Source organism: Zalophus californianus, chromosome 6, assembly GCF_009762305.2.
Source record: "Zalophus californianus isolate mZalCal1 chromosome 6, mZalCal1.pri.v2, whole genome shotgun sequence".
NCBI classification, from domain to species: domain Eukaryota; kingdom Metazoa; phylum Chordata; class Mammalia; order Carnivora; family Otariidae; genus Zalophus; species Zalophus californianus.
The window spans coordinates 90,542,056-90,569,865 of NC_045600.1; the positions used below are offsets into that span (position 1 = coordinate 90,542,056).

The 27,810-nt window shown below is 34.6% G+C and overlaps 1 protein-coding gene and 1 pseudogene across 2 annotated transcripts in view; both read right to left on the reverse strand.

Annotated features, from left to right (window-relative positions):
- Positions 1–5,626: 5,626 nt before the first annotated feature.
- The window catches only part of COPS2 (COP9 signalosome subunit 2), a 31,826-nt gene continuing 9,642 nt past the window's right edge, over positions 5,627–27,810 (reverse strand). Inside the window, exons 2-13 of one of the 2 annotated variants that reach the window (XM_027571450.2) lie at positions 25,418–25,531; positions 24,507–24,584; positions 20,269–20,394; positions 17,898–17,987; positions 17,699–17,776; positions 15,104–15,278; positions 14,179–14,357; positions 14,012–14,064; positions 11,136–11,233; positions 9,726–9,808; positions 8,927–8,985; positions 5,627–8,293 (exon numbers count right to left, since the gene is read on the reverse strand). In XM_027571450.2, coding sequence (XP_027427251.1) covers positions 8,149–8,293; positions 8,927–8,985; positions 9,726–9,808; positions 11,136–11,233; positions 14,012–14,064; positions 14,179–14,357; positions 15,104–15,278; positions 17,699–17,776; positions 17,898–17,987; positions 20,269–20,394; positions 24,507–24,584; positions 25,418–25,531 — 1,278 coding nt within the window. In that variant the 3' untranslated portion in view covers positions 5,627–8,148. Of the gene's footprint in view, positions 8,294–8,926; positions 8,986–9,725; positions 9,809–11,135; positions 11,234–14,011; positions 14,065–14,178; positions 14,358–15,103; positions 15,279–17,698; positions 17,777–17,897; positions 18,009–20,268; positions 20,395–24,506; positions 24,585–25,417; positions 25,532–27,810 lie in introns of both variants that reach the window. The other variant, XM_027571449.2, reaches the window with a different exon arrangement.
- LOC113910823 lies at positions 12,283–12,430 on the reverse strand (annotated as a pseudogene).

Below are 27,810 nucleotides of genomic sequence, written 5' to 3' on the forward strand. Positions count from 1 at the left end.
TCTGCCTCTTTTGCTAATTCAAAATTAGGCTTTCCTAGTTTTCCCATTTTATTTAATAATACACCTGTCTACCAGTTGCTCAGTAAGAAACTAGGAACCTTGTTCTCTTTCCTTTACAAATCTCAATTCCAATTCAGAAGCAAGTCTTGTTGGCCTGTCCTGATTCTGTGTACTTCTTTCCAAGTCCTAATCTAAAAGCCTCTAGTACCTATCATAGACTTCTGCAATGGGTTCTTACTTCTGCCTGGTCACACTATTATCTCATATTAATAATTTCTCCACACAATAGCCAGAATCATCTTTTAAAATACTTTATCAGAATTTAAATTTCCAATGGTTTCCAATTGTCTTTAGAAATCTCAACCTAGGGCGCCTGGGTGGCTCAGTTGGTTAAGCGACTGCCTTCGGCTCATGTCATGATCCCGGAGTCCTAGGATTGAGTCCCACATCAGGCTTCCGGCTCGGCGGGGAGCCTGCTTCTCCCTCTGACCCTCTCCCCTCTCGTGCTGTTTCTCTCTCTCTCTCAAATAAATAAAATCTTAAAAAAAAATCAAATAAAAAAATCTTAAAAAAAAAAAGAAATCTCAACCCATTATTGAAAAACATAAGGCTACCCATAATCTAGTCCCTGACCACCTTTCCCATCTGAACAGCATACTCTACCTTGCCTGAATTTGATATACCCATTCTACCTCAGATGGACTTAATGTCTGACTGGACTACTCTTTCTTTAGCTCCTTTTCCTCATTCATGTGTGAAGTCAACTGTCACATACTCAGAGGTGCCTCTCCCACCTTCATTTATTGTTTGACAGAATTTTTCTCTATCAAAAATTATCTTATCTACCTCTTCCCATAGCACTAAGCTCTTTTAGCACAGGGATAATTTGTGCCTTATGGTATTCTTCAATTTTAGGACATAGCACATAGTCCCTAGGACTTGGCAGGCATACAATACCTGTTAAATAAAGATAAAGGGGTTAGGGAAAGTCTTTTAGTATTCTAGCACTTTCAGATTTCTTTCCTAACTGCCTCTTGGTGAAGACAACAATAAGGGGGAAAGACCAGGTTTTAAATATCAATCCTACCCTATCCAATAAAGTACATCTGTCTGTATTTCTATGTTTGTTCAGAAGTCACTTTTGACAGGTCCAAGATAGGTAACCCTTCTTTGGTTGAAGGCCAGTAACCTACAGTGGATTAATTATACAAAAAAACTTAAAAGAGGTTTCTACAGGCACGCCTGGGTGGCTCAGTCAGTTAAGTGTCTACCTTCAGCTCAGAATCGAGCCTGGCATCAGGCTCCCCGTTCAGCAGGGAGTCTGCTCTCCCTCTGCCCCTCCCCCTGCTCATGCTCTCTCTCTCTCAAATAAATAAAATCTTCAAAAAAATAGGTTTCTAGAAAGAAAACTATAAGCCTCCATTCATTACTCTAAAAATTGAGCTGGAACCATAAAACCTTTTTTTTTTTTTTTTTTAAAGTAGGTTCCACTCTGGGTGGGGGTTTGAACTCATGACCCTGAGATCAAGACCTGAGCTGAGATCAAGAGTCAGACTCTTAACCAACTGAGCCACCCAGGCGCCCTGGACCATAAAACTATTAAGTAAACAAAAATACAACTCAGGATGTTTGATGTATATATTGCTTAGGTAGTTCCTTCCTGGGCTAATTCTATCAACATACCAACTACCACTGCTGTTGGAAATGTAGCCCAAAGAGAAGTACTTCATGGGCCTAACTCCTTTCCTCGACTCCCACAACTTAGAAGGCCAAAGGACATTGGTTTTATAAATTTACATTGGAACCTTGGCCACAAGTCTTAGCCTGGAAGTTCTTTTGACTTTCAAAAGCTGTCTGATTTCCTTATCATATTTTGAGATTAGGGTTGGCCCATTCCCCCAGGTTGAAGATTACACCCTGAGACCATTATTTTTTCGATACATAATAAATTCACAAGTTTTTTTTTTTTTTTTGAAGATTTTATTTATTTGACAGACTCAGCGAGAGAGGGAACACAGGCAGGGGGAGTGGTAGAGGGAGAAGCAGGCTTCCCGCCGAGCAGGGAGCCCAATGCGGGGCTACATCCCAGGACCCTGGGATCACGATCTGAGCTGAAGTCAGAGGCTTAACAACTGAGCCACCCAAGCGCCCCTCACAAGTGTATTCTTAGATGTTGCAGGCCTAAAGGGTTCATTTTAAAGCACCACAACAAGGATTTGGGAGAGTACATTTTTCCTCCACTTCCTTCCTGGCTTAATTTCCTGCTTCGAAATGTTTAATTTTATACTGAAGGAGTAATTCCTGAGACATTTGTTTGCAACATGAATTGTTCCAGGATAGATCATTAAACAGGGTTCAGGAGAGGTCAGCTCCTCCATGACTGCTTCAAAGAACAAGAAGGTAATCTTAAAAGTGGAAAATATTTAAACCCTGAATTTCAGACAAAGTGAGCAAGATTTTCAGTACTATTTTCGGAGAAATATTCTTAAAACACTTAGAGATTTCAGAGAAGTATACATTATTTACTCAAATATATATATTGTTTGAAGCCACTGTGTCTTGTGCTGAGACTGATATTTACACAGTAAATATTTAAGAGGTAGAATATGTAACTTTTATTACCAATAAAGAATGTGTATTTCCAGTCAAAAATCCTTGAGTACTTAGTCTTAAAGCATCTTGCGACCCATCCTGCACATAATAGTCGATTCTCAGTATTAACTTGTGGGACTTCTAATTACAGCTAGACATCCTCTGGCACACTTCTAGTAACTTGTTTTCTACCACCTAGTTAGTATGAGCTCAAGGAATTTGTCATTTATAATGCTAGTTAAGAACTAGTTAAAACACGGGCACCTGGATGGCTCAGTTAAGTGTCTGCCTTTGGCTCAGGTTATGATCCCAGGGTCCTGGGATGGAGCCCCACATTAGGCTCTCTGCTCAGCGGGAAGCCTGTTTCTCCCTCTCCACCCCCAACCCCAATCCCTGCTCATGCTCGCTTTCTCTCAAATAAAATCTTAAAAAAAAAGAACAGAGAAGACTTGTAATGCAACCAACTATGTAATGTGTCAAAACCAAACGATTTTGCATTTTCCATAACATGTAAGCATGTAAGAACTTTTGACAACCTTAATGGGATGATTAAAACTTCCAGATTACTTTTATAATGTCTAAATTCATGTTAAGGTAATGTCCAATAAAACCTTTATCAATTGATTTTAAAATGCCCTTTTTCAGAAATTAAAAAAAAAAAACCCAACTACCTAATTCTTCTAGATTATTTTGTAACCTTGGACACTGACTTCCATGAGAAACATTCATGACAAAGAAGTTATTGGTACAGTGGCAATTCTTTTCATGGTGTATGTTTGGGTAAGAAATGATAAAGTAATGGAAACTGGAAAAAAAATCATCGTGATGGATTGGGAGATTTTGTATTCCCACTTACATATACACTCACAAGTGTAAGCGTACACACACACACACACACATACTGGCCAGCCATTAATGTGGATATCATGACCAAGGTTTAAATTTAAAAACCTGACCAAGAGGGGGCGCCTGGGTGGCTGTTGGTTGAGCGACTGCCTTCGGCTCAGGTCATGATCCTGGAGTCCCGGGATTGAGTCCTGCATCGGGCTCCCTGCTCAGCGGGGAGTCTGCTTCTCCCTCTGACCCTTCCCCCTCTCATGTGCTCTCTTTCTCGCTCTCAAATAAATAAAATCTTAAAAAAAAACTGATGAATCAGACCTCTACCTCTGAAACTATAATACATTATACGTTAATTGAATTTAAATAAAAAATTAAAAAAAAAACCTGACCAAGAGGAAATAAAGTTGTCTCCAGTAGAAAGTATCTAAGAAATTATTCTTTTCTTGCCTATCACAGGGTTTTATTGTACAGCTGGCATCTACCTTTGATGCCATACGATTTGACAGCATTTTTAATTATTCCAGGTTTAAAAGAACATGACCCTAAAAGAAGCAAAACTTTAGAGGACCACACATTTGTTTCTTTTGAGACATTACCTAAATTAATCTTCTCAAGATTCAAAAGCAGATTGATACTGAATTTTAGCTTTTTGAGAAATACTCAGAATCAATGATTTAGAACCACTGACAGTTTTGTGGTGCTTAGCTTCAGAAACCTTAAATTCTCCAAATGACATTACTGTTCTAACTTACCTTGAAATTCCCAAAGTGAAACCTTTTCAAATCTCATTGAATGATTAAAAGAGAAGTAAACACAATTTTTAAATCATTGGTTAATCCATTCTATTAAGGGCACATGCTAGCTAGAAGATACAGTAAAATCTAATAATCTTGAATTAATAGAACCTGATATACTTGCATTCAAAAAGTTAAGAATCTCTGATGTCTACATTAAGGAAGTTCTTAGGATTCCTACTTGTAATTCTATCAAAATATAAGATGCTCTTGTTATATGTGTGCAGAGGAACCTAATGCAAACACAAGTAAAACCTCCAAAAAAATAAAGGTTTGGTTTTGGTCACACAAATGAAGACCAAAGTCCTTGAGCTTCAAGTTCTGAGACCTGACACCCAGTGTCTTATTCTAAGTACTTGGACAATATTCACTAACTCTTTGAAACCAAATAGCTAAAAGTCAATTCCTTCTGTATTTTGCTAAAGTATCTCAGTTTTTCAAAAGGGTATTTTGTAAATCCCATATAAAGAATGAAACTCCTAGCTTTACTAGTTTTTTAAGCACAAGTTTCAATTTAAAGACCTGAATCAAATGAAAACTTTTCAGATTTAATTAAATATAAATAATTAAAATATTTTAAAAACAAGTTATTTTTAAAAAGGTATCTTGGTAAGTAAATAAAAGTGGTTATCTCTGAGTCCCTTAAAAAAGGTTAAGACGGACTCCACTAGGCAAATATATTTTTATCTTATGACTAAACTTCATGTACTGATTAGATACCCTCACCCCCATCCCCACCCCAAAAGTTTACTTACCTGTATTTACTGAAGAATTATAAAGACTACTGATTAAAAAATTTAAAAAAATTAGATATTTTAAATATCAAGAAAAGTTGTTTTTTGTCTGTCACAAACCATTATCTTATAAGGTAATAAAAAAGTACTATGCCCCCCACAGTGTAGCCCATTTAAAACAAGCTTCACTAAAACTATTCCCCAATGGGAAATCAGATCCTCCATAGTCTTGAAGGACACATTATCAATCTTTAAAGGGACTCATGTAATGAAAACAATTCTTAGCACATACATACTCATCTCATCTTAAAAAAAAAAAAAAAAGTTATGTTAGGGGTGCCTGGCTGGTTCAGTTGGTAGAGCATGCAAATCTTGATCTCAAAGGTCATGATTTCTAGCCCCACAATGGGCCTAGAGATTACTTAAAAAAAAAATAAAATAAAATAAAAATAACGTTAAGAGCTAGAATGAGTAGTGGAAATCCAACTCTTATAGCAGACATTTATCTATTACCCTCAAATAGCAGCTGAGTTTGCTGTGGAGTGAGTTTTTCCAGGTTTGGGGTAAAAGAAAAAAGAGATAAAACACATCACAATATGATGTACACTATTTGGTACTATAGTTTTCACAGAAGGAAAGATTTAATCAGTAATTCAAAATGCTAAGAATTTGCCAATTATCTTTTTACTTCCCTTAAATTTAGTTATATTTTGATAAGCATTCTCAAAAAAGGATTTCAACTCTGTAAGATGCACAGGAACACAGAACATGTTTAATGGGAAAAAATAAAAATAGCTTTAAGTTAACCAGACTGTTAAGATGTATCAAAAACCTGTGTCCTAAAACAAATGTGGCAAATAACTTTAAAAAAAGAACTTATATTTAGGGAATAGTAAACAAAGCCTATATGATACATACAATTACATTAAATTAAAGATTATGGTATAACTTTGGATATTGTTATATGCTTAGCCCAGTTTCCTAAAGAATAGTAAGTGCACGCTTTCCCTCTAGAAACTGCAAGATGCACTACTTCCATGGGGCAAAGATATCACAGGTGAACTGGACATTGTGAAGGTTGGAATGTAAAGGTTAAATCACATCATCCAAATCCTTTAAATTCTAATTCCATCAACTCAGAGTTAAGCAGGGCCTTTTCCCACAGTTATCACATGCATACATATTTGAATACAGGCACAGAAACTTGTCATTTTTATTTGGGTAACAAAGGGTCTCCAATTTATACTGAAAAATAAGTCCTAATTATTATCACTCCTGTAAAAAAAATGTAGCACATTTTTCACAAATGATTTATGTAAAAGAGAAGAAAATACACATAATTATATAATATCTTAAACTTTTTTATTCCCTACCAGAGACATTTTGTCTTCCGTTTTCTTTCAGTTTTCTACAATTTCCAAGTTGCACCTGTATTTAATACTGCTTTAATCTGCTAAAGACATTAACTGATTGCTTTCCTAAATCTAAGGATTATATAGTTTTAGTATAAATATATATCACATATTTTTGTAAAATTTTGACAAAACCGAATAAGCATGCCTTGTTTTAAGTCCATGCTCCTTCCACTGTTTATAAAATCTGATTTAATGATCAAAAATTCTTGGTTGTCATTCTTCAGTTACAACAGTCTTCCTTCTGAACTGCCACTCACTTCTTTTTACATAATAACAAGCAATAGAAAAACCAAAGAAATTATCTTAATCTTAGTTCTTCCTTTTGACACTATAAAATAATGTGATTTTTTTTTTTTTAAAATGAAACAAATACATCCAAAACTCAATACATTCAAATGAGCTGTGTCTCCTTTAAGGTGGTCACCTTGGAAGGCCACAGTTCATTATCCTAACTATGCTACCACTGCTCAAAATACCTTTCAAACTCTTTTGGGATCGCCTTCAAAGCCAGCTGCATATTTTCTACTATTACCTCAAAGATAGATTAATTTTTGGAAACTGTCCAAAGTCATTTGGTGCCAAGTGATGGTAACCATAAAAAAAAAAAAAAATCAAGCTTGATATCATTTGGTGCCAAGTGATGGTAACCATAAAAAAAAATCAAGCTTGATAATACTTTCTTAAACAATGTGTGTCATAAACTTAATCGTGTGTATGACTTAAATTAGCTTTGGATGCAATTCTAAAAGAGCAAAACCCAAGAGGTTTTGAGCAATGGTAGATTGCTGGAATTAGGAAATAATTTTCCAGCATGATCACTATACAGGGTAACATTCATTTAGCTGTCTATGTTCTGGCATATTTGTTTAAAGTGAACATTCTGAGAGTTAGTATTTTTAAAAAGGAATTATCATTCTTAGAAAAAAAAACTTTATTCCTTTAAAGCATCACGTTAAAGTACGTACTATGCAAGTGTTTTGTTAGAAACTAGTTCTCCTTACTTTATCAATAAAGACTACTTTAAAAAACTTGAAAGCAAATAACCAACTTATTTGCTCCCATGCTTTTTAAAATCATTAACCGAAGATAAAATAATTTGAAATTTCTAAGGTACTAAAAAACAAAACGAAAACCCCAAATGTAATAAAAACACATCAAGAACCAAACTACAATTTCTGAGCTGCACTGTTTATTTTGCTGCTTGAAACCTAAGTGACAGTATGCCACTATAATTATGGGGTTTCATCTAAACCTTTACTACACTGCAGGTACAGAAATATACGGACACATTTTTGGAGAATTGACATTTTGCAAAATGCAGCAAACATTTCAATTTATACATGAGAAAAGGAAGTGTTCAAAAGGGTATGCATTTCAAGTTATTGCAGGTTATTTGTGAGAGAATTTCTGCAGGTAAAACATGTTTAAATTTAACCAACAGTAACATGTCAGTGTATTTAAAATCATGACAAAAATCTTCTCTCTGGTCATGTTGCCCATGACAAATTACTATGATGTTGTATGTTTAGGGCAAGATGTCAATACAGCATAAATCCCATGGCATTTTGGTTTTCTTCTGGAGATTAAAGCTGTTTTTCTTGGGATAAATGCAGCAGCAAAACACAAACCAGTTGATCAAAAAAAGCACTTCTGCCATAACTCCAATAATTTTCAGGACACATCAACCGACAGTAGTTTTGCCATTCCCAGTTCTTTTAAGGATTACATCTCTGCACTGTTGCATTAAGTACGTCTGTGAAAGCTTGTTCTCCGTTAAGCCAGTTTGCTGACTACAGCCTGGTTGAGAGAATTTAATTGGTTGGTCCATTTATCTAGTGCAGTATATCGGGCACCACCCCTCTTCTGATGATCCAATTCAAGGAGTTGGTTGACTTGATCAATTCGGCCATGAATAGTGCTAGAAATAAATAAATAAAAGACACGTCTACAAACCATTTTCACTGAGTGTAACTTTTAGACTAATGTTTCAAAAAATATTTACAGTATCAATAAATGCAAAAGAAGAAACTGCTGCCTCCACTAAGCGACCAAATTCAGGATTACTTATTTCATTCATTGCCTTATTAAAACTCTACACAGAAACTGGATTTCAGCTACCTTTTATCAGTTTCACTAAAAGAATCAACAGGCACAGACTTACCTGATTAATCAAGAGCAAATAAGCTTGTGAAGCTTTAAATACCATACTGCTTTTAAGAAAAATGTAATTTCAAAACTATTATATATCATGCCTTATACTTTAAAAACATAAAAAAATACTATTCATTAAATAATTCTCTAGCTGGATAGGTCACATACAGAATGAGAAATCTTTCTGAAAACCATTTACAACTTTTTCAGAAATCAAGGGCTTAATATGTTCACTCATTCACAAAAAGCCACCATGCATATATATATGTATCTCTTTTAATAGAAAATTATAGCCAGAGGATGCTTTTTGTGAAAAATCAAGAATTCCACTGCTACCTTTGTTCCCATTATTCAAACGTTATGGTCCTAAACATTTTGTGATGAACGGTCAAGTACTTACTTATCCAATATGCACTGCACCAGCAAGCTCTCCACATCAGCTACATCTATGTTTAACTCCTAAGACAAAAGACTCATTATAATTCTAGTAATTAACTTCTTTAAAGACTTTATGATAATGAGTAATTATTCTGATTTTAAATTCATTCCCACCACTTAAATTTAGTGAAAAGAAAATTTAATACAAACTTCATTATCACTTCAAAATATTTCTGAGAACATAGGTCTGACCAAATTTAACTTCGTAATTTTTAAAGTATATTCTTTTTTTCTTTTTAAGATTTTATTTATTTATTTGACACAGAGAGAGAGAGAGAGAGAGAGAGAGACAGTGAGAGCGGGAACACAAGCAGGGTGAGTGGGAGAGGGAGAAGTGGGCTTCCCGCTGAGCAGGGAGCCCGATGCGTGGCTCGATCCCAGGACCCTAGGACCATGACCTGAGCTGAAGGCAGACACACTTAACGACTGAGCCATCCAGGTGCCCCTTTAAAGTATATTCCTACCACAATTTTATTGTGGTTGGGTTAAAAACTACATCAATTATATATTTTAGCCACTACTCTGTCCTCTATAATGTTCTTTGAGGCTGAAGGAATCTTTAAAAAGAAATGTAACGAATCCTTATTTCTCTTTACTGTTAATTTATGCGAAGAAAACACAGAATAATTTGCATTAAAAGGAAAGCCCTAACGTATGCTGTATTTTGAAAAGGTAGTATAAAAATGTTACCAAAATAATTTTTAAATACACTGCATTTATAACTACAAATTATAAATACTAAGATCTATGAATATAAGTACCTTAGAAATAAAAGGAATATGTATTCTTGTGTAAGGCTTAATTAATTTTATGAGCACTTGTGTTCTGATGTTTCGCAAAAGCTCTGAAAGAAAAGATAAAAATGAAAATAAATTTAACAGTTTGTATATCTGCATGAAACGTTATGCACTTCTAAATCACATTAATTAACTATATCAATTATTTTCTCACAATCTTTCTGCCTGGCAAGGACATAACATATTTGGTTTTTTTGGTTTGTTTTTAAGTAAGCTCTATGCCCAACATGGGGCTCGAACTCATCACCCCAAGATCAAGAGTAACATGCTCTACTGACTGAGCTAGCCAGGTGCCCCAGACATGAGGTATCTGGATCTAAAAATGTTTGGGTCCAACAGACGCACAGTAAGATTAGAGGCTGCTGATCATAATTTTTTCTTGTTCCCACCTCCCTGATTTTGCTTATGTTGTGATGCTACCTAAAATATCCTCTTGCCTTCTCAATAATACTCCACACTGCTCACCATCTCCTCTATAGCTAACATCTTTCAAGAAGCTCTGAATCATGCCAGTCAAGTCCCTTATTTTATGCTCTCAAAATCTAGAGTATTATATTTTATACATTGATCTTGCAATTTTCTCCAATTTCTTCACAGACAAGCGTCTTATAAAAAACAACAACAAAAAAAACTAGACTGGAGTTCATGCATAAGGCTTCTAAATTTTTCTATATCCATCATTCTAGCTTCATACAAGAACTTTTAAAATGTCTGCTGAATGAAAGAGAAAGGAAGGCGGGGAAAGAAGAACATTACTTCCAAAGTATTCTTCAGATATTCCTGATGCATCTGGAATTTAAGTATTTGAATGAGTTGTTCCAAATGGTCATTTAAAAACCCTCAAATAGTTCCATAAACAGGTGGGAACACTGGAGGTACAAAAGAGGCCCCAGAAAAAGGAATGATTTTTGTCTTTGTTAATCCAACAGAACTTATTAAAAATCTCATACACTCACTGGTACAACATTAGCCACCCTTCAACGTAATGCATCTCTGCATCATCTAGAGCAGACTATTTTTAAAGTTTTTGTTACTTGTCCAAAATCCTAAAAATTAACTTTGAACCAAAGTATCAATAATAAACACACAATATCAAAATTAGAATAAAAAGGTAAAAGAGATAGACAGCCACCTTAAATGAAATGGACATCATATAAGAATTCATGATAATAAATAGCAGGAAACTGGTGAATGATTTCTTTAAAACAGCTTTATAGTCTCAAATAATATCCTACTCCATGAAAGCATTTAGAAACATTTCTATACTTGGCAATACACAGAGGAAAACTGATTTAATTCCACGCAGCTCCATTCAGAAGCACTGCTTGAGGTAGCACAGAAGGTAACTGAATTCAGTCAGCAGAAAGAGTATACCTTCAATGTGTTCCCTAATGAAAGGGTCATCCATGATGTTGCTGTGATTTGTTTTCAGAATCTTTTCAAATTCAGTGATGTCATTATTCTGATAGGCACTAAAAGAAAAAGTATAAATCTTGTCAAACATGAAGAAGTCATGTATTAACTCAGATAATCCAAAATGCCTGTTTCTCAATTTTTATATGCAATAATCTAAGTTACATTATAGTTTCTGTTGTAGAAATCAGAGTTAAACACACACATCCTTCTGCAAATAAAATTAATTTCTTTTTTAATGCTTGTGGTTTTACAAAGATTAAATAAATCTTCCATTGGGGTCATATACTTTATTTATATATATATAGTTCATTAAAATCTTCTCAAAATCTTAACATTGTTAAAAACTGACAAATATAAAAACTGTTTATTGCTTGCTACTTTCAAATTAAATTGGGCATTTATCATTTAATCCCTAAGAAATGAGGTTTCATGCATACTACTATATGGAGGAGTATGGCCTTGTCTTTGAAATAAGACACTACATTCTCTCTGATGATTATTCAGAAATGCAGCTTCCTAATTTTTATCTTCTAGAAAGCTACCAGCAACTGCTAAAACTCTGCAAAGGAACATCTGATTCTAAATTTTCTCTAGCCTTAAAATTCCACTGAGTTATATAGCAAAAATATCAGTGGCACGTAATTAGTGCCAAATGGGACACACACACAAAGGAGAGAGTGATGGACCCTGCTGCAGAAGGCCAAAGGCTGATTTATGTTCGTAATTCTCTGAGGTGTCTAGTATCTACTCTTAAAATAACTCTGTAGGGCACTATGGGGATTGCTAAAGGTGCTGAGAAGGAAGAAGCCAACCTTCTGGATATGGCACCACTGTCTGCTTTATATGTAAGACATATCATCAGCCATTCTGCACGCCCTCTGCTGTGCTTCCATCTGTTGGGTCGCAATGTAACTTCATGTTAGGGGCAGGTGATTCAAGTGCTTCAACAGGAATTATTTTCCTCTAGTCTGCTGGCAACTGACTAGGAAGATAAAATTAGGAAGCATTACTTTCTCACCTACCCCAAATACATCACTGCAAAATATACTACAGGAGGATATATTCAAGTAGTGAAACACATGCACATGTGTATATTTTAACCAAGAGACATTCTTCCACTATTTAAGTGACTTAAAAAAAATCTTATACAAAATGTGGGACAGCACAGGCCACTTGCCTGGATCAAAATTTATCATTAAAATAAACTGAGTTCCAATATACACTTGATCTTAGCCAAAAGGCCGAGAAGCGATAAAACTGAGTTCCAATATAGAGGTTTCACTGGACTAAATTGTATGAAATAGTAAATATATAAATATAGCTATTACCTTTTTACAGGTCTGATAAATCAGCCCTTTAATCCATTTTAATGTATTTAACCAATTTAATTTAGATGAAATATTAATGTCTAGGGCAAACTCTCCCTCAATTTTTAAGAGTTTTAAAAGTTTAAACTGTTGCTTAACAATTTAACTTTATAAACATTTTTCTAAAGTATTATGAAGTGAATCTCTAGCTAAATCATCTTTCAGTTAATGCGGCCAAATGCTGAGTAATAAACCATTTGAAATAAAGATGGAGAAATCTCCTTTCATAACTAAAATCAACTTAATTCAACAAATACATACTAGAATAAAGAAATAAATAAAAGAAAATGATATTGTTTTAAAAGTAGGTTCCATGCCTAGCATGGAGCCCAACACAAGGCCTGAACTTGACCCTGAGATCAAGACCTGAGCCAAAATCAGGAACTGGACCTTTAACCAACTGAGCCACCCAAGTGCACGAAAGAAATTGATTTTTTCATGTTGCAATTTAGAGTTCTTATCTCCTAACTAGTCCTAGTCCCTTTAAAATAAATTTATTTTTACAGCTAAAATTGAAGTTTCCTTAAACAAACCTAGTAATTTGTAAAACCTATAGCCAGATAAAAACAAAGTAAATGAGGACATTTTTCATAGGAACCCAAACAATATCATGTAATAAGCTATTTTCTCCAAGTACATAAAAGACTATTAAAAGAATGTCTTACCACTTCCATTATCTACATACATATGCAAAAAACCCCACCCTACTCTATGTCCCTAATATTCTTCCTGCCTTGGTAAACTCAGCTGCACAATCTAAAACAAAAGACTTTTAGAAACCTAGGCTCCAATAATTCCCAGCCCAGAGAAAAATTTTTCTTGCTCACTGATTTCTTTTGCAAAAGTAGGCCTCCTTTACTAGGCTTTTCGCTTTATCTTCTACATTTTATTTAATATTAATTGATCATAGCAGGTTTTTCAGTTGCTAACAATCATACTGTGGAAGTCATCAATATATCCTTGGGTTTCTTACCAGTATGACCCCTCTGCTCCTCACCCCAGAAAATTTATCTGAGGTAAACCTTTTTTAAATGATTTTTTAAATCTTGTCAATTGAGAAAATATGTGAGGACATTGTCTTGTTGAAAATTTTTGATTTATGTGGACCAATTCATAATTTCTTTTTGGATTAAGGCAGGTAGAAACAGCAAACACTGTGAAATTGTTTTAAAATATCTACAATCAGTTTTCTACTGAAAAATAACACAGACACAAACATGTAGATAGTAAGAAAAAAAAAAAGCCAATACTATACTATATAAAACAATACTATATAAAATCTTGTGATTAACAGAAACAGAATAAATGACTTCAAAAGATAAAAATTTCACAAACTTTGGAATATTTCAAAATGAAATGTAAGAGAGTAAATTTGGAATATTAACTAAATTCTCAAAATTTCTCTCTCTTTCCCCTCTAATTCACTGCTTTAAGGAAATTTACCTTAACTGAAATATAAAATCTTACCTTACTAAATTCGTCATTGCTAGAATTTCTGGATCATTTTTGTATGGTTTGGCCTAAGCACAGTAAGAAAAAAAGAAAGAAAGAAAGAAAAATTATGCTATATGTACAAATAAAGAATAACATTTACTTCCAGAAAAGATAGCTGACAGAAATGAACACACACATACCTCCTGTGAGTCAAATGGATTTATTCCCGATTTCATTAGCATATTTGCTAAAACCAAATATTTTAAGCAAGTGGTTCGTCTTGGACTTCCCGATTCATCATAATTCTTGAAGGCTTCAAAAAAATCAGTGTGTGCCTTTTCAAATTCACCTTCTCTCAAGTGCATTTTACCACCACATTCTATAAAGAATAAAACAGGATAAAAGGGCATTTGCAGTTCTGTAGTAAGATTGAGCACTTTGTAAAAATCAAATGAAAACTATGATAGTGGCTTTCCAGTCTTTTAATTCTACAGCCTGAATAGTACTAGCCCCAAGGTACTCGATTTAATTCTTTTTGGGGGGCGGCGGGGTGGAGAGGAGAAAGGGGGAGGGGAGAGGGAAAGGGAGAGAGAGAATCTCAAGCAGGCTCCACGCTCAGCATGGATCCAGATGCAGGGCTTAATCTCACAACCCTGAGATCATGACCTGAGCTGAAATCAAAGAGTCAGACGCTTAACCAACTAAGCCACACAGGTGCCTCAGTACTCACTTTAATTCTAAAAAGCAAGTTCTTCATTATAAACATCAAACAAGCATTTGCAAATCTTTATTCTCAGTTGAGGCAGGAAAGAATTTTATGTATATCATCATAATTCAAGAACAGAAGTTCTTTTTCCCCCCTCTCAACTCCCCCAGTCTTGAGAGTAGAACTTCTGATGGTAAATTTTCTATTGAAGTATAGTTCACTGATGTAAAATTTTACAAGACAAAAAATTCAATTTCTAATTCTAATTTCTTTCTAAGACTAGATCATTTCACTGATTTTACTACTTTACCATTTGTTTTCACTAAAACAGAAACAACCTTCAGAGTCATTCAATCATATACAATGACACCCTGGTATCTTCCCATGACACTGCCCACACTTCTCCTAACAAAACTTGCCTCTGATGACTCCCATGATCAGTGGATGAGGGATGGCAGACTTGATGTGAAGTGACTGTTCATAGAGTGCTTTAAGTTTTTTGTTATTCTTCTGTGCTGTGTACATTTGAATTTCCAAAGCGTATATTTCTAATAACTGTGTACCTTTTTTCAGGTCATCTTCTCCATCATCAGTCTAAGAAAGCAAAGAACTTTAGTTAAAATAGAATTCACAGTCAACCTACTAATTTTTATTTGAATTAGCCTGAGATCCTTATGTTTATAATACTAATTCTGTGTGAAAATGTACTACAAATTTTAATTAAGATCTAGAACATTAAGAACACTACCTTTAATAGCCAAAAAGGAATACACACATCCTTTGTACTTTCTAGTCATTCAATAAGGAAAAAGTGACTAGAAGTATTTTATAATGTATAAAATGTTATAATGTTTGTTTCTATCTAGGAGATTCTTTATGGGCTTCCCCAAATCTTCACAACCACTTTATATCCACTGATTTGATCAAAAAGCACTTCCAGGTGCCTTCCTAGTGCCAGGCACTGGGTCTACCTTGGAGAAATACACAGTTAAATAAGCTAATGTTCCTGGCCCCCAAAAGTTCACAGTTTAGAAGATTAATCTGTCAATAGATAAATTACAACATAAATAATGATTCTATTTGAAGCATGAACCAAGTGCCCAAAGAATGGAAGAGAGAGTGACTAACTTTGCTGATGGATGTAAAAGGAATAACAAAGGTGGTAAGGTTTGAGTTCAACTTTGAAAAATAACCAATAGCCTACAAAATACAGGTCGTGAAAAAGAGCATACGGGCAACAGTCAGATAATCATAAATATCAAGTCCTTACACAAAGCCAAAATTTATTACTTATTTGGTCTTCCAACAGAATTGTTTAGTCATTCACTAATCAATCACAACCACAGTAAAATATGATATGTAAGACACAATTTGTACACCTAGATTATCATATGTCTCTGCTATAAGGTTATTTGCAATCAGATAGAATTTTCTTATGTTCCAAAATAAACTGAGCAAAACCTTCACCAGAGGGCTTTTTCGTATTCCGTATATAAACGCTTAAAGACCCTCTTCCATTCAGAAATGGCTTCTCTATCATTTCCACTTCACATGGAACTGAGCTCACAGTTGTTTACACATCAGACTAAGCTCTTCTAAGAATGTTTAGATAAGAAACAAATCATAACTAATGTGCTTTATGAAGCAAAACTATTATGAGTTTTTTTTAAGATTTTATTTATTTATTTGAGACAGAGAGAGAACATGAGTGGGGGGGGGAGAGGAAGAGGGAGAAATAAGACTCCCCACTGAGCAGGAGTCTGATGCCGGGCTCGATCCCAGGACCCCAGGATCATGACCTGAGCCAAAGGCAGAAGCTTAACCAACTGAGTCACCCAGGTGCCCCGAAGCAAAACTATTATGAAATAAAAACATTTTCTTTCGTAAAAAACCTAAAAAAAAAAAAAAAAACCCTAAAAAAAAGTTAAATGTAAATACATGCAGGTAATTAATTTATTTTTTTACTTTTTAAAGATTTTTTTATTTATTCATTTGAGACACAGAGATAGAGAGAGAGAGAAGGAGAGAGAGAGAGCATGAGCAGGGGAGAGGCAGAGGCAGAGGGAGAAGCAAGCTCCCCAATGAGCCAGGAGCCCAATGTGGGGCTCGATCCCAGCACCCTGGGATCATGACCTGAGCTAAAGGCAGACGCTTAACCATCTGAGCCACCCAGGTGCCCCGAAGCAAAACTACTATGAAATAAAAACATTTTCTTTTGTAAAAAACCTAAAAAAACAAAACAAAACAAAAACACCTTAAAAAAAAGTTAAATGAAAATACATGCAGGTGATTAATTTAAAACTTTCCTGATCAACTTTTCTCCCATTCACAGAAATAACATATATAATTAAGATAATAGCACACAGCACAGGAAGAGGTTAAAAACATTTAAAATAGTATTTCCACATAAATTTTAAACTAATATGAAATAACTTATTCATCAAGACAAAAAAGCAAACACAAAATTATAACCACAGTTAAAAACTTATAGAGGTGCACTGTGTAAATCATGTGGCCATTCAAATTTAAATTAAGTAAAATTAAAAACTCAGGCACATTTCAACTGCCTGATGACATGTAGCTGGTGCTATGATATTAGTGCAGATACAGAATATTTCTAGTTTCTAGCATCATATGAAGTTCTAATGGACAGTACTGTTAACATAATGTATTATAAACTAGATATGAAATATCTTTATTTCATGTCTCTAATGTTCTTTCTGATTCTCACAGGGTTTATAACTAAATATGAAAGGCTTATTCTTAATAGGCATTAATGACTAGCCTATTTGTTTATGGATACCTGTGCCTCACTCCACAAAACTAATGATTTAAACAGGAAGAAATGTAATACTCAGAAAAAATGAGTATTGGTTATCTTACCGGTATCTTATTTACCAAATCTGATTTGGGAAATGATTCTTGAACAAAACATCCATAAGTAAGTTTCAAATATAATTTTTTCTTATGTTTTTATTATGAAGAAATATTAAGAAAAAATAAGAGAATGCTACCTGGCAGGATTGATGTAACTGACGTAAAATTTTTTGAAGCTTTCCATATTCTTCTCGTTCTAAATATAATTTCCCAAGCTGTAAAAGAACACACTTATTAAAATTAAAAGATTTCAACAGGAAAAGGCATGAATCTTTAGGAGAGTTTATTAAGGACACCCTCCCACTCTTCAAAAAAAAAAGTAATTGTAATTGTTACCTTTGTGTTTGTCTTAAACCACAGTCTATCATTCTTAGCATCTTTCAAAGCTTCCAGTGTTGTTTCATAGAATTCCTGCAGTAAATCCATCTGACATAAAAAATCAGAATTCTATAATTGTAAACAGCAAATTTGTACCTGTTAATAAAGTTAATTTGAACAAACTAAAAGTGCATCTTTGAACTTTAATACACATAAGATACACGATCTGTTTCTGAATGTGTCAGTCTGTAATTTAACAAAACCTTAGCAAAACAAGAGACCAAATTTACAAAAAGTGCCTAGCTCTGTTTTTATGTGAGTTTTTAAAAAGTAAAACCCAGAAAATACCTAATGCTCTAAAAGTATGATTTGTCCTTTCTAATCTAACGACTCACTTTATATTGATGGAAGTGAATGGCATACACATTGAACTAGTTGTACTGTTATTAATAGTGTGTATCCTATTCATTCAACTCTCATTTGGTACCTGCCACGTGACAAACACTAGGCAAGCAGCTAAAGAAACAAAGAATAAGCTTCCCTCAAAAATTCTTCCATAGATATAATTAATCAAGTAACCAAACTACACAGCTCTTAAGTTATTGGTAAACTGCTGGACTTAGGTAGAGGGTAAAGTCTAGCACAATTTTAGCTATGTCTAAACACCATCAATTCACCAATCTGAGTGTGACATTTTTTCATGGAAATCATTCTATTTTGCATTATGATAAGCTCCCCTACCTACCCTCCTCCCCCCATCGGGCTCTGCCTTTGAACACCTGATTCTCTAGGATCTCTACTCAACAGGATCAAGAGGAAAGAGGGCCATGACAACAGGAAAGTTAACTTTCAGAAAAGGCTGCCTATCTATTCATGACTGCTGATGGCATACTGAATAAGTTGAGTACCTCCCACCCAGTATCTGTTCTTACTTTCAAAGACAAAAAGTGTACATATAAGAGGACGAAGCAACACCCAATCTGAAAGTTTGAAATTAATTCCCCCCACCAACATCTGGTATATACCATTTATAAATAGTGTACCAAAAATGTTTTGATGACACTTGTTTGTAAAACTCAATATATTTCCCCACATAAGAAAAGCCCCCCCTATATGTAACAATTCTATAATTAGTGCCATTAAATACTAATGTTTTAACAAAACATACACAGTTGACCCTTGAATAACATGTCTGAACTGCGTGGGTTTACTTATACGTGGATTTTTTCTGATAAATACAGTACAGTACTATAAATATATTTTGTCTTCCTTATGATTTTCTCCATAACATTTTCTTTTCTTTAGTTTACTGTAAAGATACAGTATACACATAACATACAAAATATGTTGATCAACTGTTTATGTTATAGGTAAAGCTTCTGGTCAACAGCAGGCTATTAGTAGTTAAGTTTTTGAGGAGTCAATAATCATGCCACAGATTTTTAACTGCATCGCAGCGGGGCAAAGGGGAGGGGCTTGGCACCCTAACCCCCATGTTGTTCAAGGGTCAGTTTTAAGTTTATTTTTCACTATTTTCTTTACATATATTTTAGATATAAAGAGTAAAATAAACTACCTTAAGAAATAAGAAATGACATCTAGCAGAAAAGACAGAATGAGATTCTGAGATGAACATTTTTTATTATGAATATTTAAAGTATTAAACGTTTTAAGAAATCCTAAATGACATGGAGAATAAATGACATAGAGAATACTTCTTGTGATAAAATATGGTGTTTAAGTTATGTTGCTTAAAAGAATATGAACAGCAATCCAATTAAAAATTATCTTAGCAATACAATAAAATCATCATTGCTTTTCTTAATAACCAAAATCTAGAACAAAAGCTCTATCCTTCCCAAGGCCCACTGTAGTTTCTTCATCATTAGCCCTTTCTTTCATCATCCATCATCCACCCATGCTTTGTAAAAGCATTTACTAAACACCTATTAAGTAATGCCAAGTACTAATATGAGTATAGGGTCTCCTCTCAAGGATCTTTAATCAAATCTACACAAATCTAAAGGAAGTGGTGATGGAGTTTATTGGAAGGAACTATGTTAGTAACTACGTGGGAGTTTAAACCTGCAAAAGTTGTGTGCAGATTATGTACCTCAAGATATTATTTGAAGAGATTTAGCTAGTTACTGCCTTTTATTTTTGTATGATTAGTACTATAATTAAGAAAATAGTATATATTATTTCTAAAGCACATTAATGCCTGGTATAACTGCTTGACTAGAAATCTCCAGGCCTTAAAAAAAAAAAAAAAAAAAAAAGAAGAAAGCCTTTAGTATAAATAATTATAAAAAGTTGGAAGGGTTTACAGTATAATAATATAAATAATAACACATTGGTTAAGTACCAAGAGCAAAAACCAGAATCTAACCTGTTTAGAAGTGGAGATATAATCAAGAATAGAATTAATGGATTTTTCAGAATAATTTCTTGTGACTGCACTCCGAATATAGGTCAATAGTTGTTTATATCTGTTCATCATTTCTGGAAAGTTTGTCTGTCAGGGAAGAAAAATGTGTTATTAGATATGGATTTATGTGCTAAAATAGCTACATGATTAAGACTACAGCACATACTACTATGAAAAACAAAGTTTTATGATAAAGTATGTATGACAGATACACTATAAACATTTTAGCTTATATTTGGAATTTCTAGATTACTGAATGCATGACCCAAATTTATGAAGTTACCCTATGAAAAAGTACATTTTACAGATTCTCAAAATTTCAGGTATTGTTCTCATTGCACAACATACATTTACTGAAATCATAAGAACTACTAAAATATTCACAGACCAAAAAATACAAATAAATCCAACTTTTCAAATGCCTTGGGTACCAACTATGCAGGTATCAGCCATATCCTCTCCTGAAGATTTACCCCTTGATGAGAAAGCTCTCTAGCAATAGTGGTATGTTTCTTTTCTCCCTGTATTATTGGTTGGCTCAATGATACAATGTGAAGTGAAAGAATCTTTTCAAGCCCAGGTACTCATCCCACTATCAAGAAAAGTCCTCCCACGCAAGGCTCTACTCAATAGTAAATGTAGGTAATGTTGCTATTCCTTGCAGGACTATTTGCACTACTTTGGTTATTTGAGGAAACAGGAGAGATCTGAGGAAATAAAGAAACACCAGTCAAATTTCTAACACTTAAGTATTTTGGTGGATGGTCTACCCCCCCTCAAAGTAGATCATGTAAGTCAATTTATGAGTCTAACCTGATAATCTGCATCCACAGTCCCCACAATCTCCAACTGCTATTAATCCTTCTTTTCACTAGGTTCTACTCTACTTTTAATCAGGGAGGGGGAGCACTGGCAGATATAGTGTTTTTCTTGACTAACAGACCATGTGTGTTTATGAACATGAGAAGACTTCCTGAAATCTAAGCAAGAACTGAGTTACAAAAAAGGAAACACCAGTTGGCATACCTGGTGAAAAGGTAGTTGGATATATACCACTAAGGCTTTTCCCACTCTTCTGTCCACTTCTTCCCACCCATGCCAGTACCATGTATGGGTAAATAATAGGTAATATCCTATCAGTGAGCTGTCAAAATCCAAGGTACAGAACATATCTCATGGCAAAAGGCAAATCAGAAATAGGACTATCCTAACTTGGAGATTGTATCTGGATACTGAAATAGGATTTTAGCAAAAAGTTAGTTTTGAATTCATTTTCTTATGCTCTTGTAATTTTAAAGCATTTTTTCAATAATTATGTTACTGTATTTAAAGACTAAGGGAAAATTAGGTAAATTACAGTGGTAAACACAGAGCAGTTGATAACAAACCCTTCCAACTTTTTATTGCTCAAAACCTTCACACAGCATCATGAGTCCTATTCTGAATCCAACCAGAAAATGAGGGATGGAACCTGAAACTACTATTCACAGATGCTGTTTGAGCAAATACAAGGTAGAGAAGGAAGGTAGGTAAAGTAACACAAACTACAAATAATCCTTTCTCTTACTTCCCATCTTGGCTCAAGGTAAAACGGTAAAATAAGCCTTATGGGTAGCATATATTTAAATGGGCTCAAAAACTGAACCACTGCTAGTATGTTAAGATAGCAGTTTTCTAGTCTCTTGGTATTATTTCAAATCACAGAATCTTAAGAGTTAACATTGGGCTTCTAATGTCACTAAAATTGTTTAGTCAAAACCTCTGTCCCTGACACCTGATGCTTCTTCCACATATCCTTCTAAGCTATTAATTTAAATACAGTATGTGTGTTTAATATTTTCACAAATAATAAATGGAAAGAAAGCACGAGGGCTTTCTTTGTGCAACAGAGAGATATTTTTGAGAATATCAGAGCAGAACTAGAAAGGGTAAATTCAAGAGAGATATTTTCCCTTAACTATATTTAAATGCAACATGCAATATACTTATTAATGTTTAACATGTTTTGAATAGTCTTGATATTTTGGGAGGAAGAATGAGCTAAAATATTTTGTGGATAGTTTTTGTAGATGTCATGGAGGGCCCCTCCTTTGGAAGGTAGGTGAGGATGCCAGAGTGAGTATATCAAGAACAGGATGAAAGATTAGTGGAAGTTAACTGGACAAAGGTAATAGTCAATTCAGGGAGTTCAATTTCAAATAGATGGGATAGAGAGGTTAATAGGAAGAGGGAAGAAACATATGAGAAATATAGAGATAGGACGAAAAAAAGTGGTAATAGATTGCCAGCTATCCTTACATTTGACATAGAAGCAAGTGCTTACCTCTGCTATCTAAACTCCACTTTATCTTTTTCTCAAAAATTCCTCTATTCTTAGTGATTTTAAGGTTCATATCTGTCCCTAGTCCTCTCATCTAACCATTTATTTTCCCCTCCATCTCTACCTTGCACTCTTGAAGACTAGCAATTCTCTGAGAGTACAATGTTATGACAATCCCAACTTATCTATGACTTCATTCAACAACATATTTGAGCACCTACTGAATACCAGCCACTATTACAATGATAGGAATGTAATAGTGAATAAGACAAAGTTCTGCTCTCATGGAGCTTACAACCTATGAGGATGAGGGCAGCAGAAAGGCAGTAAGTAAGTAAACAGATCAAGTTGGTGATATAGTCAAAAGAAGAAAATCAACAGGGTAAGATGAATGTTAAGTGATGGTGGGAAGGATGCGATTTTATATAAGGTAGTCAGAGGAAGGCCATCCTGATATATGGTGACCCTTAACAGGGAAAAGAGCCATATGGCTATTTGAGAGGAGAGTTTGGGACAGAGGAAACAGCAAATACAAGGGTTTACAAGTAGGAGCATGCTTAGGATGACAAGAGGACAGCAAGGAACCCAGTAAAGGAGAGGACAGAAAATAGTATCAGAAAGGTTGCAAAGGGTAAGTTGACATAGGGCCTCCCAGGCCATGGTAAGGATCTGGATTTTATTAAGGAGAGTAGGAACCATTAGAAGATTCAGAGCAGGGGCGCCTGGGTGGCTCAGTTGGTTAAGCGACTGCTTTTGGCTCAGGTCATGATCCTGGAGTCCCGGGATCGAGTCCCACATTGGGCTCCCTGCTCGGCGGAGAGTCTGCTTCTCCCTCTGACCCTCTTCCCTCTCAGGGTCTCTGTCTCTCATTCTCTCTCTCTCTCTCTCTAATAAATAAATAAAATCTTTAAAAAAAAAAAGAAGATTCAGAGCAACTGTTAGAAAATTTAGAGCAAAAGAATGACATAATCTGACTTATATTTTAAAAGGATCACTCTAAAAACAAAAACAAAAGGATCACTCTGCTGCTTGTGGAGAAAAGACTATTGTAAGGCAAGGACAGAAGTAAGGATGTGAATTAAGAAGCTACTGAAATAATCCGGGTAAGAGATGAATGTTGGCTTGGATCAGAGTAGCAGACATAAAAATGGTTAAGTATTATCTGGTTAAGTATCTGACAAAAAGTTACTAGATATATTTTAAAAGATATAGATCTAGATATATTTTAAAACTAAAGACACGTGGATTTACTAACAGATTATTTGAGGGGAGAGAGACAAAGAGAGGAATCAAGAATGATGTTAGCTTTGGTTCTTATCAGTGCAAATGGAAATCCTTGTAATACAAAGTAGAATTTTTAAACTCCAAAATAAACACTAACAGTTTGTGGAAAAATTATTCTGTTAATAATGCAGCCAGATACTGTCTACGTATCTATAGGATAAGTTTTCTTAAACAGAAAAGTTTGACTCCTATGCAGAATTTTTTTTACTTAGTATTACTGAAGTCACAAATCAAAAGTAAGCTAAGTATAGAAATGCATCAACAGAATTATTTTATTTTTTTTATTTATTTTTTTTAAACATTTTATTTATTTATTTGACAGAGAGAGACACAGCGAGAGAGGGAACACAAGCAGGGGTAGAGGGAGAGGGAGAAGCAGACTTCCCGCGGAGCAGGGAGCCCGATATGGGGCTCGATCCCAGGACCCTGGGATCATGACCTGAGCCGAAGGCAGACGCTTAACGACTGAGCCACCCAGGCGCCCCAACAGAATTATTTTAAAGAGGTAGAAAAAAATGGCATTTTGTTGCCATGAGGTTTTTACCCACAGAATTTATTTCATTATTAGTTTAATTCCCCTCAAAACAAATCTTACCAACTTGAAGTTAATCTTAATCATTTGCTTCAGTGCTTTAAATCCCCATTCTCCTTTTTCACCTTCAAGTTCCAAAACCTAAAAAATAGAAGACATTTTTAGTCTAATTTAATGCTAATGCTATTTTCTAATGACACCAATGTCTGTTTTGAATTAATTTTACATCATATGCATGACGAACATTTCCCCAAGAATTCCACCATTTCTCAATGCCATTTTTAAAAGGCTTTAAAAAAGAAACACGTCTTAAAATGCTTAAGGATAAATGAGCTTATTTAATCAAGAGATTAAATAAGAACTGCTCAATTATTCTATAGTCCCAGAAGTCCTTTTTTCTCCTCTGAATAATTGGTAAGAATAACCCAAAAGTTTATCAGTTGTCAAAAAATCACATTAATAGAACCACACCTGTGTGATCTGTCCTCCAAAGAAGGAACAAAATTGCAGGGATAATACTTATTGATCATCATGTTGGTTTCCTTCCACCAGAACCATACTAGCTTTTCAGGACAATGGCCCTGCTTTATAGATAGCTAAAAAACAATAGGCTATTCCTTTTAAAATATCTGCTTGTACTGCAATGCAAATTTATTTACAGGATTATCACTCAGTATCCGAAACACATTTCTGAGATAAAATTTTGAGACATCATTTGAAAAAATAAACTTTTTTTTTTTTAAAGATTTTATTTATTTGACAGAGAGAGACACAGCAAGAGAGGGAACATAAGCAGGGGGAGTGGCAGAGGGAGAAGCAGGCTTCCCGCAGAGCAGGGAGCCCGATGTGGGGCTCGATTCCAGGACCCCGGGATCAAGACCTGAGCTGAAGGCAGACACTTAATGACTGAGCCACCCAGGCGCCCCTGAAAAAATAAACTTTAAGACATAAATCAATCAGAAAAAAATATGAACCTTTTGAAAACTGCTTAATGCTGCTTTGGGGTCATCTTCTTTTAGTGCTTTGGAATTATAGTACTGATTTTCCAAATCCACATTTGGCTCAGAGTTACTATCTTCAGAGTATTCCTGTGTGTTAGAAAGAGATACTAAAATGAAAAAGAATTCCACATGCTGCCTTGTAAAAAGTGAATACTGTTAAGATGGAAAAACCATACATTTATACAAAACAACCTTGCAAACATAGGTAAAATGCCACTGATACTTAATCATTATTTAAAAAACAAGTGAAAAAGCCAAAATCAAGTGGGGAGAATAGAATAATTTCTTTCTTTCAGATCAAAACCACAATTTCCATAGAATTAACAGAAAAGCAAAATGCAAAAAAATAATATGGGTTAATGACCCCCAATTCTGCAGTGGTTAACCTTTTGTTGGTCACAGAACCCAAGAAAAATCACCGTAAATGCTAATTACTACATAAATGCTAATTATTCATCTTAAGTTCTGTAATTTAAATTTCTCTACTCCTTAAGTCTAAATTTCCTTGTTCTAATATGGCCTGACTATCTAGGATGGTAATCTGTATATGGCAGAGTAGTTTATTGCTAAATATAATTATATGTTAATAAGAATATCTGCTTTATGTGCATTCCACATTACCCAATAGCTATTAACGCACTTTAACTAGCTTTATAACAAATCAAACTAAGAGCAACTGAATTTATATTTTATTTGACTTTTACCACATAAATTCAGTTCTTAGTACTGAAACAGTAAGTAGAAAGGAAAACTGGAATAAAACAACTATTTTGTGGAGCAGTATAAACAAGAGTTTAAAATAGTTCCAAGATATTCAATTTAATGATGAGGATTATAAAATATACATAGGTTAGTATAATGAAAATCATTATTTTAGGAAGACACAAAATTCTTTCCATCAGCTACCAGTCATTACAAAAGGCAAGCTTACGTCAAATCAAGAACAGTACCTGGAAGTACAAAAAGACAAGAACAGTATTACAGAGTTATTTCTAAATCCAAATACTTCGTAATTCTTTTGAGATACTCATGAAAAATCTGTAATATTTCATAAAGGCTGAAGGATGAAAGAAAGCATAGTGAGTGTAGTGCTAGAGAGCTCAAAAATACATGAATACAAGATGAATTTTTCCTGTGACCAGCAGATGGAGGGGGATGTTTATGTTAGTATAAAACCAGTTTTATCTGACCACAGAGGCTTTGTAATGTGCACCCTCTAGAGGACAATTACTTCCTTGTGTAAGGACAGGAAACATGGAGGCAGTCTTCCAGACCTGATTGGGAATTGTTATGTTTAACATGAAAATGCTTTACAACACTTCTCTTCAGGATGAGATCAAATTCTGGGTAATGAATAAATGTCATAATCAATCATTCACTTCTTGACCATGTAAAGCTAGGTTTGACTACAACTGATCAAACCAGAAAAGCAATTAATAAAGACTTAATAAACAAGCTAACTATATATCAAATAATACTGTGATAGTGAAGAATTCTGAGCTAGATTTTGAAAGATAAATGGGGGTTTACCTGCTAGGGAAAATAGGAGAGGGGAAAGAGAACAGTAGATACAAAACAGCATCATAGGAGGTAACTAAAGAACTAAAAGCAGTCACATTGTTGGAACATAAAGAGTACTTACTGATTCTAACTTCAACATAAATCTCAAATTCATGCACTTTCCTCTCTCTCCTTTGCCACCACCCTAGTCTACCAAGCCACTTCCATCTCTCCACAGACTTCCCTTTATCATTTTTAACCTTCAAATTCTAACTTTCTCGTGGTAAGCAGCCAAGATAATCTTCATAAAATGCAAATTAGCACATTCCTTTGCTCAAAAATGGTTTCATATTGCTCTTAAAATTAATTTCAAAAATAATCAAAACCTAATTCCTGACTATACATCCAACCGTATCTCTTAATAAAGCTCTCCCTGAGTCATTCTGCTGCACCTGGCCTTACCACACAAGTGGCCAAAACTCTTCCCCCTCTCTTCGTTTGGTTAAGGACTACATAGTGTCACCTCCTCAGAGAAGACTTGGGAGTAAAGCATCACAGCAATAAAAACTCTACACCTTTGGAAATCAGTTCTTCTCTAGCTAACCGTTCAGTACAATTTAGGACTAGCTAACTAAACCAGAAAATGATTTTCCTGCAACTCAAATCTTCAGAATACACTCCTGAACCTGGAAATAATTTTTTTAAATTTGTATCTATCACAAAGTCTAAGAATTTGGACTCTCACTCAAAGTCCACTTATTTTTGGTTTCTTAGCCTGTAACAGATTACAGTAAAACAAGTAGGCCAGGATATGAGTAGAGGGAAGTAAAGTAATATTTTAAAAATTAAAAATTTCAATTACCCAG